The following is a 14,220-nucleotide window of genomic DNA, read 5'->3' on the forward strand; positions in this document are numbered from 1 at the left end:
TGAGAATTCAATGAAGAACTCTTCTACTAGAACCAGGCCTAATTCTAGAAATAATTAGAAATAACTTTGCTATTATAGTCAGCATGTGTTTTATAGTTTTCCTTTGGAATGTTGTTCTGATCCTCATCCTCAAATATTTAAATAGTCATACTCAAGTACCATACTGACATATACTGTGTTATATGTCTACATCCCTGAGGAGGTTATAAGTTTTCTTAAACACTTTTGAAAAGTTCTGATTTCTCTAGACATCAAACATCTTTTGGATCTGTGCCCTAGTTTTTCAGTGGTATTTCCTAGCTGCAGGGCCAAGCAATTATACTTTTCTCAGTGAGAAGCTTGTTACATAAAATGTCACCATCCTTAAGCATTTTACTTCATTTTGGGTATTTTGTAGGTTTCATATGGATCCGTCTGGAACCTTTGTACAGTGTGATGCTCGAGCAATTGGCTCTGCTTCAGAGGGTGCCCAGAGCTCCTTACAAGAAGTTTACCACAAGGTAATTAAGCATTTTCATAGCTTTTATTGTTTTGTTTTTTAAAAATCAAAGTACGATAATAGAATAAAAATGTCTGCTTAAGAGTTGAGTTCTGAGTTTTGACAATTGTATACAGCCTTGTATCTACCACCTAAAACAAGACATGGAACATTTCTGTCACTCCTAAAAAATGCTTGTCCCTTTTCCAGTCAGTCTCTTTCCCTTCCCTTAGAGCCATGTTCTCTCAGTTTTTTCTGTTCATGTACATTTTTATAAATAGAATCATACAGTTTATATTTTTTGTGTTTGACTTTTTTGTTGTTTGACATAATGTTCATGAAATCCATTTGTGTTATGCATGTATCAATAGTTTATTCCTTTTTGTTGCTGAGTAATATTCTGTAGTATGGGTGTACCACATTTTATCCTTTTACCCTCACAGCTTTATTTAGAAGTTTGTATTTCCTAATTGAACTCTTGAAACACATGGGCACTTGGCACTTTTTTTAAAAGGAAAAAAAAACTTTTTATAGTGATTTGGGTGAAAGTTTACAAAGCAAATTAATTTTCCATTCAATAATTCATACCATCTTGTGTTACGCCATGGATCGTAATCCCCAACATGTATGTAATGTCACTTATCCCACTTCTTCCCTATATTTCCCCTTTCCATGCCACCTTTCTTATCCCTTCCTGCCTTCTGTTCTTTCTTCTTGGACAGATACTGCTCTTTTGATGTCATATGGTTGATTGTTCTAATGAGTGTGTACCTCCCTACCTCCCTGGTATTATTGTTCACCTTATAGACCTATCTGTTGTTTAGCTGAAAGCTGATCCATTGGGGTGAGTTCAGTGACTAAAGGCCATAGTCTGGGGGATTCTACCAGTTTCTATCAGACCACTCACCCTGATTGGTGGTGGGTTTTTTTTTTTTTTCCCCTCTGGCACTTTCTTTGAGATAGGGAAATTTGGTTGGTAACTTATTGGTATGGTTGGAGGCAGCCATACTTACCAGGTGGTTCATATTAGAATACCTGCTCACATTAACCCTTAACAGTATTGATTTTACATTTTTAAAAAAGTTAAGTATAAAATGGGGTAAAAAAGAAGAGATTTTTCTAAGCCATTGGGTTACCTTTCTTAGATCATTTGAGCATTTTATTTATTGGATTTCACCAATATTACTTTATCTTGCTTCTAAATTAAAAGAGAAAACTAGAGAAGTGTAGCCCTTTCATCTTCGTTAAAGTTCAACTTGTTGTAGAAAAGTTGGTGATCTTTTGTTGTGGCTCAAAATAAGGTTCTCGCACCCCCACCCCCCCCAAATGAATATATTGTACTTATTTATCATTTACTTGAATTCTGGAGATACTTGTAATGTATTGTACTGCTTAAGATGTTTGACTTACTAATATTTGCTAAGTCATTTTTTTTCAGGGAGACAAAGGGGTAATCTTTAAAGGAAGGTGGAATTAGGTTTAAGTAATGCCTAATTTTCTCAACCTCTTTGTTTCAAGTCTATGACACTGAAAGAAGCCATCAAGTCTTCACTCATCATTCTCAAACAAGTAATGGAGGAGAAGCTCAATGCAACTAACATAGAGGTATTTTTCTCTTTCACTGTTTTTATTCAGCTATCATAGTTTCCAGTGCTGAAGATTGAATAGATCAAGATAATCACATTTTTGTATGCTCAGTTCTCAATAAGTTATTGATTTCCTTTGAATAAGAAACTTAAAATAGGAGTGGCAAAAGTCAGAACTCAATTAGTTAAGGAAATAGAGGAGATAAGAATATGCAAATGTGTGCATTGTATAAGTGCTTTTGTTTTTTTGCAAATTGCAACCCCCTCATGATATGCATACACGTCATTTACATGGAGAAATATGGTATCTTAAGGGGTTTAATTAATGTGAGCAGAAACAGAATTAAATGAAAAGAGTTTTGTCATTTGAAGGATGGGAAAAGACTTGAAAATGCTTAGGTAGATTGAGAAGAAATTAGTGGATAGAAAAATATTAAAAGAAATAAAAGCAGAGGCTACATGGTGATGAAAAAGTTTCAGAAGAGGGAAGGCATAATACTGGTCTTGAAAAGTAGAATGCATTCAGCATTATATTGAGTGCCCATTTTGTGCCAGGTACTTTGCTAAGTGCCAGGGATAATAGGCACACAAAATTAAATTCTTATTAAGTAATCATCCCTTTGTATCCACGGGGGTTGGTTCCAGAACCCCACCCCGCCCCCCACATATAACCTATCACATCCTTTTGTGTATACTGTAAATCATCCCTAAAGCAAACCAAACGAAACTCGCTGCCATTCTGACTCACAACAACCCCCATTGGATTTCCAGGACTCTAAATCTTTATGGAAGTAGATTACCTCATCTTCCTCCCTCAGAGTAGCTGGTGAGTTTGAACCGCCAACCTTTTGGTTAGCAGCCAGATATCTTATGCACTATGCTAGGAGCTCTGGTAGCATACTGCCTAAAGGCACGTGACTGCTAACCAGAAGGCTGGCAGTTCAAACTCACCAGCCACTCCTCGGAAGGAAGATGGGGCAATATACTTCCGTAGTGATACTGCCTCAGAAACCCAAGGAGGGGTTGCTATGAGTTGGTTCCAACTCGACAGCACATAACAACAGTGCTACGAGAGCTCTTTAAATCATCTCTGGATTACTTGTAATACCTATTGCAATGTAAATGCTATGTGACTAGCACTTTACATTTCTTCTTAGCCTTTGAGGGGGTTGTTTTGACCACTTAATTCCTTTTTTTTCCTGCCCCCTGAATATTTTCAGTCTGAGATTATTTGAATCTGCAGGTGTGGGACCCATGCATACGAAGAGCTGACTATAGTGTACTGTGTAGTGAAGAAGGCGTACAGATAACAACAGCTTGGGGGTGTTAATATAACAGCAGTAAGAACAGATTGCCATGGAACACATAACTCAGGCTAGGACATTAGGAAAGCTTCCTGGTACTGTCTGGGGAAGGGAGGAGAAAGGTACTACAGGAAGAGGGAACAGTATGTGCAGAGACTTCAGAGATACAAAATAACATTGTGCATGAAAGTGAACTTAGAGGGTTTTTTCCTGAACACTGGGATGTGGGTTGTAAGTAGAATAGGGGATGGCAGGAAAGGAGATTGGAAAGGAATAGACCAGATTTTGAATGTCATGTCCTTATATGGAATGCTGAAAGTTGATAGGAGAAAAGAAGGTAATGGTGAGTGAAGATAAGGTAGGTTTGGAGGTGAATTGGAAGTAATGTCCTATATTTCCCTGGTGATTGTTTGATTGTCTTCTGAGGGTGGGTGAATGCAGCAGTGAAATTAAGAAGAATGAGAAACAAGGAAACAGGGATGAGTAAAAGGATTGCTGGGCTACATTAAAATATCAGTTGAAGCTGAAATCACAAAACATAGATGTAAAAAGTCAAGGTTACCCTTGGAAGTATAGAATGTATGTGTATATATGTGTTCTGTATGTATATGTTGTTGTTATGTGCCGTCGAGTCGTCTCTGATTCACAGTGGCCCCTCCTTGGGTTTCCGAGGCAATATCACTACAGAAGTAGATTGCCCAGCCTTCCTTCTGGGGAGTGGCTGGTGGGTTTGAACCCCCAGCCTTCTGGTTAGCAGTCAAGTGCCTTAGGCACTACACCACCAGAGCTCCCATATGTGTATACACATATAGAACTATATTTCAATTAAAAAAATTTTAAAGGCCAACTGAATTTAACCAATCAGCCCTTCCCTAGGATATTTGCCAGCTCTATATTCAGCATCGATTAAGAAAACAGATGGTTGTATCAATCCCCACTGGAGGACTCACTGGCTAAGGGGAGAATAGAGAGTACTAGAATGTATTGTTGGGATGATTGATCACAGGGTCCAGACTGAGTGGAATAAAAAAAAAGCAATAGGAGCAGTTGTTGCATTTATTTACAGCTCACGATGCGCTTGGCTTTGCTAATGATTATTTCATTTAATCCTCACAACAGTCCCATGACTTACATACCACTGTTATCCTTGTATTAGGGATGAGGAGAGCAAGACACACCAGTTGTCCAAAGTCACTCATTCAGCTAAAAAATAGTAAAGCCAAGATTTGAACCCAAGCAATGTAATTCTAGAACTGCACCTTTAAACATCTCAAGGGGAGAAATCAAGTATTAAGAGGTTTCAGTAAACTGGAGAACAAGATTTAGAAGGCATGAGGGTATGGCAGAGTTGGGATGATATGGTCAAAGAAAAATTTTAGAATTCAAGATTTTAGATGAAGCCATTGTGGCTGTATAAGTAAATTGCTGAGATGGAGTAGAGGAGGTCAGAGAAACACAAGGCTAGGAAGTTGACTGGGTCATCACTGCAACTGGGAATCCAGGTTGAAAATCCTCAGTGGGTGTGAAGATAATGAGTTTAAGAGAAGAGTGGGGCAGAATCATACCACTACCACCTTGTAACTCCAGCTTTCAGAGAACAAGGGAGAATGAACTGTTTTTCAATGGGCAGTGAGCAAAGATGTGTTGAGGAAATGGTGAGGAAATGGTGATTTTTGAAAAGGTGAGGAAAGAGGTGTGGAATGTACTGAATGCCTTACTAGTAGAGTCAGGTTCCAGAGGTTACAGTGAAAGGGGCAAAATTGGGTGCTAAAATAAGGAGCTGGCCTAGAAATGAGAAGGTCTGTGAAGAGTTTGAAGGAGGTTGGGGGGGGGGTCTTTGAGTAGTAACGTAGGGGAGGGGGAGTTCACATGGCTCCTTAGTAGAAAAGCTTCCTCATAAATGCAGTGGTTTTTGCTTGTCTATTTTCCATCCTTTTTAGTCAAGATACAGAAATACTTCACCTTCTGTTTTTATCATTGGCGATTCTGCCAATTTCAGAGATGATGAGGTGTAACAAATGCTGTGACACTTCCATCTTGACCTCTAGGAAGGATTTTGTCAATTCCTTTCTAGTACTTTACCTTTTTGGGTACTAATGAGATAGTGTCTTGACATTTCTGTTAAAACTGTCTCATTGCCATCTCAGAATTCACAGTGTAGGCTCTAAGGCTGTTTGGTTCACCTGAAACTAAAATTCTTTTCTAGTTCATTCATTTTCAGTGTAGCTACAGTGTTGGTCTGAAAAGAACATCAAGCCTGGATCACCTGGGTTGTATCTCATTCAGGCCTCTTACTAACCACATTTGGCCTTGGTTTTAATTTAACCTCCCTGACTATAATTTCTTCACAGTAAAGTAGGGATACTTGTATAACACTAATTACTCTAGTGCTCTAACTTGTGGTTCTCAGACCTGGTGGTCCATCAGAATCTTTGGAAATGAGGCCCAGAAATCTGTATTTTTGAAAGTTACTTAGGTAATTCTGATGGTTACTCTAAGAACAGGCATTTGGGAACCACTATTTTAGGTCTGTGCTACCCAGGAACCTCCCAATCAGTTTCCATTAGACTACTAACCTAAGGGTTGGTGGTTCGAACCCACTCCGTGGTACTGTGGGAGAAAGGCCTGGGCAGTGTGCTTCCATAAAGATTACAGCCAAGAAAACCCCATGGAGCAGTTCTACTCTGTAACATATGGGGTCACCATGAGTTAGAATCAATTTGATGGCAACAAGTTATGTTTTTTACTTTAGGTCCTGCCCTCCTCCATCTTCTTTAGGTCCTTGCTCCTTCAGTGGATCCCTTGGATCTCCAACCTCTCCTGTCTACCAACTGCTTTTCCTCAGCAAAGGAAAATATCCAAGTTGAATCTTTTTTTTTTTTTTTTTAAAAAGCCTTTGTTAATCCCTCCATCTAGTATCAGCTTTTTTTTTTTTTTTTTTTTTAAACAAATCATCTTTATTGAGGTACACTTTATATACAGTAAAATGCATCCATGTTAAATGAATCTTGACAAATGTATAACCCCGGTATCCACCACCACAATCAAGGTATTTTTCCATTATCCCTAAGTGCTCCCTCTTGCCCGTTTTTAGCCACCTTGTTGTCGCTAATCTGCTTTCTGTCACTATAGTATGGTTAGTTTTTCCTAGTCTGGAATTTCGTATATCTAGTCATGCAGTATGTGTTCTTTTCGTCTCTAGCTTCTTTTCACTTGGAATAATGTTTTTTAAAATTTCATTTGTGTTGTGTGTATCAGTATTTGGTTACTTTTGGTTGCTGAGTGCAATTCCATTCATCTAACCTATCTTGTGAGAGCTCTGGTGGCATAGTGCCTAAGGCACTTGACTGCTCACCAGAAGGATGGCAGTTCAAACCCACCAGCCACTCCTCTGAAGGAAGGTTGGGCAATCTACTTCGGTAGTGATACCGTCTTGAAAACCCAAGGAGGGGTCACTATGAGTCGGATCCAACTCCACAGCAGTGGTTGCCTTGCATTTGCGTTACCTATTTTGTAACATTTATTGCCAATTATTTTCAAACAGAAATCAATATTCATTATCTCCACTGCTCCACCTCTCATATATTCCTCATTTACTACTATTTATTAACTGCTCCTTGCTAAGATAATTCTTGTTTTTCCAATCTCATGACCACTCTTAGGACCTTTTCTTATTTGACCTTTCTAATGTAGGTACTTCAAATTTGACAGTTCTAAAGTTAAATTCTTTACCTTTCCTGAAAACCATTTCCTCTTCCCATATTTATAATCCTGGTTGATGACACCATCAGTGTACCTGTCTCCCACACCAGAAACCTTAGGAGTCTTTGACTTCCCTATCTCTTCACTAAGTCATATCTTTGCATATTTTATATAAACAGTACTCATATTAATGCCCCCCTCTCCATCCCTACTTCCAGAGCTGCCTTTTATTCAGCCCCTCATTTCCTCCTGCCTTGTATATTTTCAGTCTTCCTGCTTTCAGTTTTGCCCTCCCACAGTTCAGTCCATTTTTCCCCCTTTGTACTAATAGAGTGCATTTTCTAAAATTGCATATCTAATTTTGTGTGTTCTCCGTTTTAAAAAGCTTTTCTGACTCTTACTGTCCACAAGATAAGTTCCAAGCTTATTTTCATGGCATGATAATAACCACTCCGTAGGTCATTGTGTGTTTAATGTTAGACAGTTTCTTCTGCATTTTGCAGCAGTTGCTTCTTTTTATCCTCACTACAATCCTATGAGAGAGACTCCTATTTCCATTTTATAGAGGAGGAAGGTGAGGCTTTGAGAGGGTAGGACTTTGTGGTGGTTAAGTTTGTATATAAACTTGGCTGGGGCTAGTTGAGTGGCTGGGTAGCTGAATGTAGTTATTCCCCATGGAGAGATTGGTAATTAACTCCATGGTGGAATCTATTGGAGCAGTTGAGTAGCTGCTTTGGGTATGTGGTCTGCTTCCTGTGTAAAAGAAACAGCTTTGGGAATGGTCTTTAGCTTATGGCACACTTGAACCCTGCATGTAGCCACATAATTGTTCAGCAGCCTGCCATGCTCTGCTGAACTTGGGACTTTTCAGTGGACTTGAATTAATGGCCTGCCATGTAGTTTGGTAACTTCAGGACTGTGCCTTGTTACTTGTCAACCTTGGGCTTTTCAGTTTCAGCAGCCAGCAGCTGTCTGAGTGAAGAAAAGCCTCTAGCTTCAGTGGGCTGGGAGCTAGAGGCAGAGCTGAAACCCACGGTTGAGGGGCTTTCACCCAGCGCCTACAGCCTGGCACTTTCTCACTTGGACCTAAAGCCTCCAAACTGAGAGAATAAACTCCCGTTTGTTCAAGCCATCCCATTTGTCGTATATTCTTATCAGAGTAGCACTAGGTAACCAAAACAGACTTTGACCTATATAACAGAACTGATAAATGGTGGGGTCAAGATTTGAACCTAGATCTGCCTTTAGATCTTATATTTCTTATATACTGCCTCCCTGTGAGCTCTGATGCCATACTTTATCTCCATTTCATCTCATATCCCATATGCAATCTTTGCTAAATCCATGTTGAATTACTGTTTTGCAAATATTTTATATTTTATTCTTACATGCATCTGCACATTCATTCTGTTTAGAATGTCCTTCTCCTCCTTGACTGACCCATTCTTGCCGTGCTTTAAGACACAATTCAAGGGTTGCTTCTCCTTGAATCTTTCTTGGACTCCTCCATCACTCTCTTGTGCCTCCAGTCTACTTAAAACAGTGCCACTGAAAGCATTTGGGTCCATTACTCAGAGTTTCTTCATTAGGTACCTAGTGCCTTGTATAACCGCAACTAGAAAATGGATGTGTAGTAATTGAGTATTGATAAGTGAAAGAAAATACCCATTCTACCTGCCTCACAGAAGTTTTTTGAAAGCAACAACAACAAAAAAAAAAACTAAACCAGTTGCCATCTAGTCAATTCCAACTCATGGCAACTCCACATGTGTCAGGGTAGAACTGTGCTCCTTAGGATTTTCAGTGGCTGATTTTTTAGTAGTAGATCACTCTGAGATGCTATAAAGAGACTATAAAAAGATTATCTTTCATACTTCATTATATACAATACATTCCTCATTATGCAAATGCAAGAGTTTATTTTTAGTCATCTAGTTATGAGTTAACTTCCTGAAGGTAATGCTTGGTTCAAATCCTATTCATGTTGATTTGCAGCCTGGTTCTGTGGGACTGTTCTGAGTTTTGGGAGTGCTAACCTGTGAGCCATGAGTAACCTGACTAAAAATTCTGGAGCCTTCAGTCTCTAGTTGATTGACTTTATATCTTTCTGTCTTCATGTCATCGATCATCACGTAAACATACTATACTTTAAGAGTGGCTGGGCAATCCTACTTCCATAGGGATACTGCCTCAGAAACATTTTTTTAATTTCCTTGGACTAGAACTCATATTCTATATGGACATGAATAAATTATTTAGGTATATTTTGCAAATATACCTGGCACTATTCTGTCATTTCCTGTAATTGGAAGTATCTTTTGGGAGAATCTAGTGGGGACTGCATGTTTTGAGAGATATTTTTTTAAGTCTGTTCTCCTACCAGCTCTTCATGTGTCTCAGATGTGTGACAGTCTTCTAAATTTTACCTGTGATGAGGAAGAGAACATGAGTTGGAACTGACTCGATGGAAGTAGGTTTTTGGTTTTATAACTGGTTTATGCTAAGTATGTCTGGCAACTTTGAAATTATATTAACTATCAGTGATAGATATTACTCAAGGAATGCCCTAGTATGTTGAATTTTAAAGTTTTTCTTAAAAATAACAATGTGAGGAATTGACATTTGAAACAAATTAAAGACAAAAGCCCTTTACATAAATGCAAAGTGGCACATTTTTCCTAAATATTGCCCCAAAACTAAGTGATCAGCAGAGATGATGGAAATCCATTAGTTTTAGTTAAATTTGAAACTAATCATCTTTTGACTCAAGTCTTTCCTTGAATAGATTGTAATCTGGGCTGCTGGTTTTTACTGATATCATAGATTTCCTATGTCATTGTTAATGGAATCTTTTTCATGGCTAATCCTTTTAAAAAAAGAAACCTTTTTGTTAAGTTGCCACATGGGCAATTTTAGAGAAGACAAAAATAGTTAACAATTAAAACCCACTTCCATCCAGTCAATTCTGATTCACACCAACCTTATAGGACAGAGTAGAATTGGTCCATAGGGTTTCCAAGGCTGTAAATATGGAGGAGCTCTGGTAACATAGTGCCTAAGGCACTTGACTGCTAATCAGAAGGCTGGCGGTTCAAACCCACCAGCCACTCCTTGGACAGAAGATTGGGCAATCTACTTCCATAGTGATACTGCCTCAGAAACCCCAGGAGGGGTTGCTATGAGTCGGGTCCCACTCGATGGCAAATAACAACAACAACAAAAATAAATATTTATGGAAGCAGACTGCCCTATCTTCCTCCCACGGAGTGGCTGTTGGGTTTAAACCATCAACCTTTTGACTAGCAGCCAAATGCTTTAACCACTGTGCTGCCAGGGGTCCTTTAGAACATAATAACCCACTTCCGTCGAGTTGGATCTGATTCATAACAACCCCTTGTTGGGTTTCTGAGGCGGTATCACTACGGAAGTAGATTGCCCAACCTTCCTTCTGAGGAGTGGCTGGTGGGTTTGAATTGCCAACCTTCTAGTTAGCAGTCCAAATGCCTTAGGCACTTCGCCACCAGAGCTCCCAAATCTTAGTAAGCACGAAGTAATTTTTAAGTTGGAGCTCAAGTGGTACAGTGGTTAATGCATTAGGCTAGTAAACAAAAATTCTGTCAGTTTGAACCCACCAGCCATTCTGAGGGAGAAAGCTGCAGTCTGCTTCCATAAAGATTTATAGCCTTGGAAACCCTATGTTGTTGTTGTTGTTGTTATGTGCCGTCGAGTCGCCCCGACTCATAGCGACCCCTCCTTGGGTTTCTGAGGCAGTATCCCTACGGAAGTAGGATTGCCCAGCCTTCCTTCCGAGGAGTGGCTGGTGGGTTTGAACCGCCAGCCTTCTGGTTAGCAGTCAAGTGTTTTAGCCACTGTGCTACCAGAGCAGGCCAGTTATATTCTGTCTTGCAGCATCACTATGAGTTTGAATTGACTCAGTGGTAATGGGTTTGGGTTTATGTTCTAGGCATTCTGCATATGTTAATGCATTTAATTCTCATAACAACTCAATGAGTTAGGTAATATTACTGTCTTCATTTTACAGATGATAAAATTGAGGCAGAGTGTAGCCAAGTAGCCTAATGCCATACAAAATCAACTTGCAAGTGTATAAATATGCTCTAAATAGATCTGTGACAGAATCTTTAATAGAAAGGCACTGATGCTAGAGATTTGATTAACTGTTATGTGGTTATAAAAAAAAAAAAACTTCGATTGAGTCGATTCCAACTCATAGAGCCCCCCATTGGGTTTCTGAGGCAGTAAATCTTTACAGAAGTAGATTGCTCCATCTTTCTTCTGCAGAGCAGCTGGTGGGTTTGAACCGCCAAACTTCTGGTCAGCAGTCAAACGCCTTAGGCACTGTGCCATCAGAATTCCTTTATTATGTGGTTCGTTAGCCTCGAAATAGAAAATTTGGTCAATAAGAATTTTTATTTTGGAGTCAGAGAGCTATTTTAAGGACCTGAAGCCTGGAAAGGCTATCCTTGGGACAGCAGATCCTTTAGTTCCTTATGAACAGCTGCATCACCAGCACAGCTTTTCCTGACCATGCTAGGGCCATGGGCAAGGTAATTGAGCCCAGCTTATTAACCCTTTCCTGTTTATTTTCCAGCTAGCCACGGTGCAACCTGGCCAGAATTTCCACATGTTCACAAAAGAAGAACTTGAAGAGGTTATCAAGGACATTTAAGGAAGTGTGATGAACCTCAGAACTTCTCTGGGACAATTTCAGTTCTACTTGCCCTCAAATTTTATTTCCAGCTCCTATTCTTTGGAAAATCTCTAGTGTATGTGCATTTTTTTTATGATGTCTGTACATAAAGGCAGTTCTGAAATAAAGAGAATTTTAAAATATTTCTTAATAGATTTGTTCTCTTAAAAAGCAGTCTTTTGTTTCAAATGCTTGTGTTAGAGGGCAAAAAAGATGTTATTGATTTCTGTATCCTATGAGAGTATGGAAGGAGAACTGGTGGTTAAAGCACTCAGCTCCTAACCTAAAAGTCAGCAGTTTGAACCCACCAGCCACTCTGCAGGAGAAAAATGAGGCAGTCTGCTTCCATAAAGATTTATAGCCTTAGAAACCCTCTGGGGGCATTTCTACTCAGTCCTATAGGGTTGCTATGAGTTGGAAATGATTTGAAGGCATTGGGTTTGTTTTGGGTTTGTTAAAAGTATCCTACAATTCTTTTAGTGACTTTCTACAACAGAAGCAACTATATCCATAAATCCTGTGGTTTTGTCAAATGAACTCAAACTAATCCAGCTCCCCCCAGTGGTTTATCTATGTTAATACCACTAAACCCATTCAGTACTATAGTTTCTCCTGAGTAAATACGTATTTTTGCTGCTTTTGTTCTATGAAGATGTTACTAATTGATTATAAAAAGAACACATTTTGAAATCCTCCCCAGAACACTGATTGCTCCTTAATAGATATTTGTGTTATATCTGTTTAGATAGTATAATTCAGAAAGATTTTCCATTTTATGAACTTAAGATGTATGAAAAACCAAACTCACCGCCATCAAGTCGACTCATAGTGACCCCATTGGATTTCCCAGGCAGTAAATCTTTATGGAAGTAGATTGCCCCTTCTTAATTCTGCAGAGTGGCTGGTGGGTTTGAATCACCAACTTTCTGGTTAGTAGTCAAATGCCTTAGGCACTGTACCACGAGAGCTCCTTTAAGAGACATATAGAAGAGGCAAATTTATGATCTTAGTCTCACTGGCAATCAACTACAAATCTCATCTATATTAATAAAAGAATTACATAATTCAGAAGTAATTTACTTTGGAATGTATCATGAACTTCCCAGTTCATGTCATGTCATATGTGATTGGCTGAGATTAGAGAATCAATCTGTTTGAGCCTCAGAAATGACCATATAAAGTAGGTATAGTTACCTGTACTATCCAGGTGAATCAGGCTTATGTGCCCATGGCCACACAGAAAATTAAGCTGTTGAAACCTGAAATCAGATTTTCTGGTTTCAAATCACCTGCTTTTGATTTTACAATGCCAAGTTCCTTAAAGCCTAGATATCTACTGAGTAATACAGAGAAATCACAGATTTGAAATGTATTTGTAATATCCACTACATGGCTAAGCAACATGTGGAGAATGTAGAATTGATTGTAATTTACCAGTGAGAAACCCAGAATTACTTGCTGGGTTCTGTGTGTTGCTGGTATGAACACCTATAAGAAATTGTACTCCGATGTTAAAAGAAGTTATGATTATTTGAATAGGCTGAATTCCTATTAAACACATACTGTAGTTCCAGCAAAAAGAAACTTGTGCTTATATACATTTGGAAGCTGTAATGACAGGAGACATTTGGAAGAAAAGACGTTTGCCCTAGACATACATAAACATAAGGAAAATTAGAGAACTGGTATATATTGTCACCAGTGTTCTGGGGAGTAGTCTAGTGACTTTAATCTGTTACTTTATTGAATATAACATTGATCATGAGATTAGTGTCTCTCATATTCACCTTATTTTATTAAAAAATACCATTGAAAAATCCTTAGTTCAACCTCTTATTCACTTAACAAATTTATTGAGTACCTGCTATATTCCAAGTACTGTATTAGACATTGGAGAAAGCTGGGAACATGCTAGATACAGTCTGTGCTCTCTTAAAGCTTAACTTCTAGTGGGGAAAGCCAGACAATGACTAATACTCCCTTTTTACTTGTCAATGCAGAAATGAAGAAAGCACGTGCTGCTTCAGGGAGAGGTGAGAGAGCATAAGGAAGAAAAATACTAAGGAGAAACTCTTAACCCATCTCAAACCGGCAGCCATTCAGTTAGTAGTCAAGCACAAACTGCTCCCTGGGACCTAGCTTCAACATACATTGTTTTCTTCCCATTGTCTATGTGATTTATACCTTGTTGTTATGTGCCCTCAAAGTCAACCCGAGTCATAGCGACCCCCTCCTTGAGTTTTCTGAGACAGTGTCACTACTGAAGTAGATTGCCCCATCTTCCTTCTGAGGAGTGGCTGGTGGGTTTGAACCGCCAGCCTTCTGGTTAGCAGTCAAGTGCCTTAGCCACTACGCTACCAGAGCTAGGTGGATATTCAGAGTTGAAAGGCAAAATCTTCTGCTTCAAGAAGTGAGGAAGCTAGACAGGTACAAAACATA

General features: G+C 39.0%; 1 protein-coding gene across 1 annotated transcript in view; it reads left to right on the forward strand.

Moving 5' to 3' along the window:
• The window catches only part of PSMA5 (proteasome 20S subunit alpha 5), a 30,562-nt gene extending 18,802 nt beyond the window's left edge, over positions 1-11,760 (forward strand). Inside the window, exons 7-9 of the mRNA XM_007949742.2 lie at positions 398-500; positions 1,997-2,083; positions 11,683-11,760. Of these exons, the coding sequence (XP_007947933.1) occupies positions 398-500; positions 1,997-2,083; positions 11,683-11,760 (268 nt within the window). The remainder of the gene's footprint in view (positions 1-397; positions 501-1,996; positions 2,084-11,682) is intronic.
• Positions 11,761-14,220: the final 2,460 nt, after the last annotated feature.

Source organism: Orycteropus afer, unplaced genomic scaffold, assembly GCF_000298275.1.
Source record: "Orycteropus afer afer isolate SDZICR_OR568_19922 unplaced genomic scaffold, OryAfe1.0 scaffold00010, whole genome shotgun sequence".
In the NCBI taxonomy this organism is placed as follows: domain Eukaryota; kingdom Metazoa; phylum Chordata; class Mammalia; order Tubulidentata; family Orycteropodidae; genus Orycteropus; species Orycteropus afer.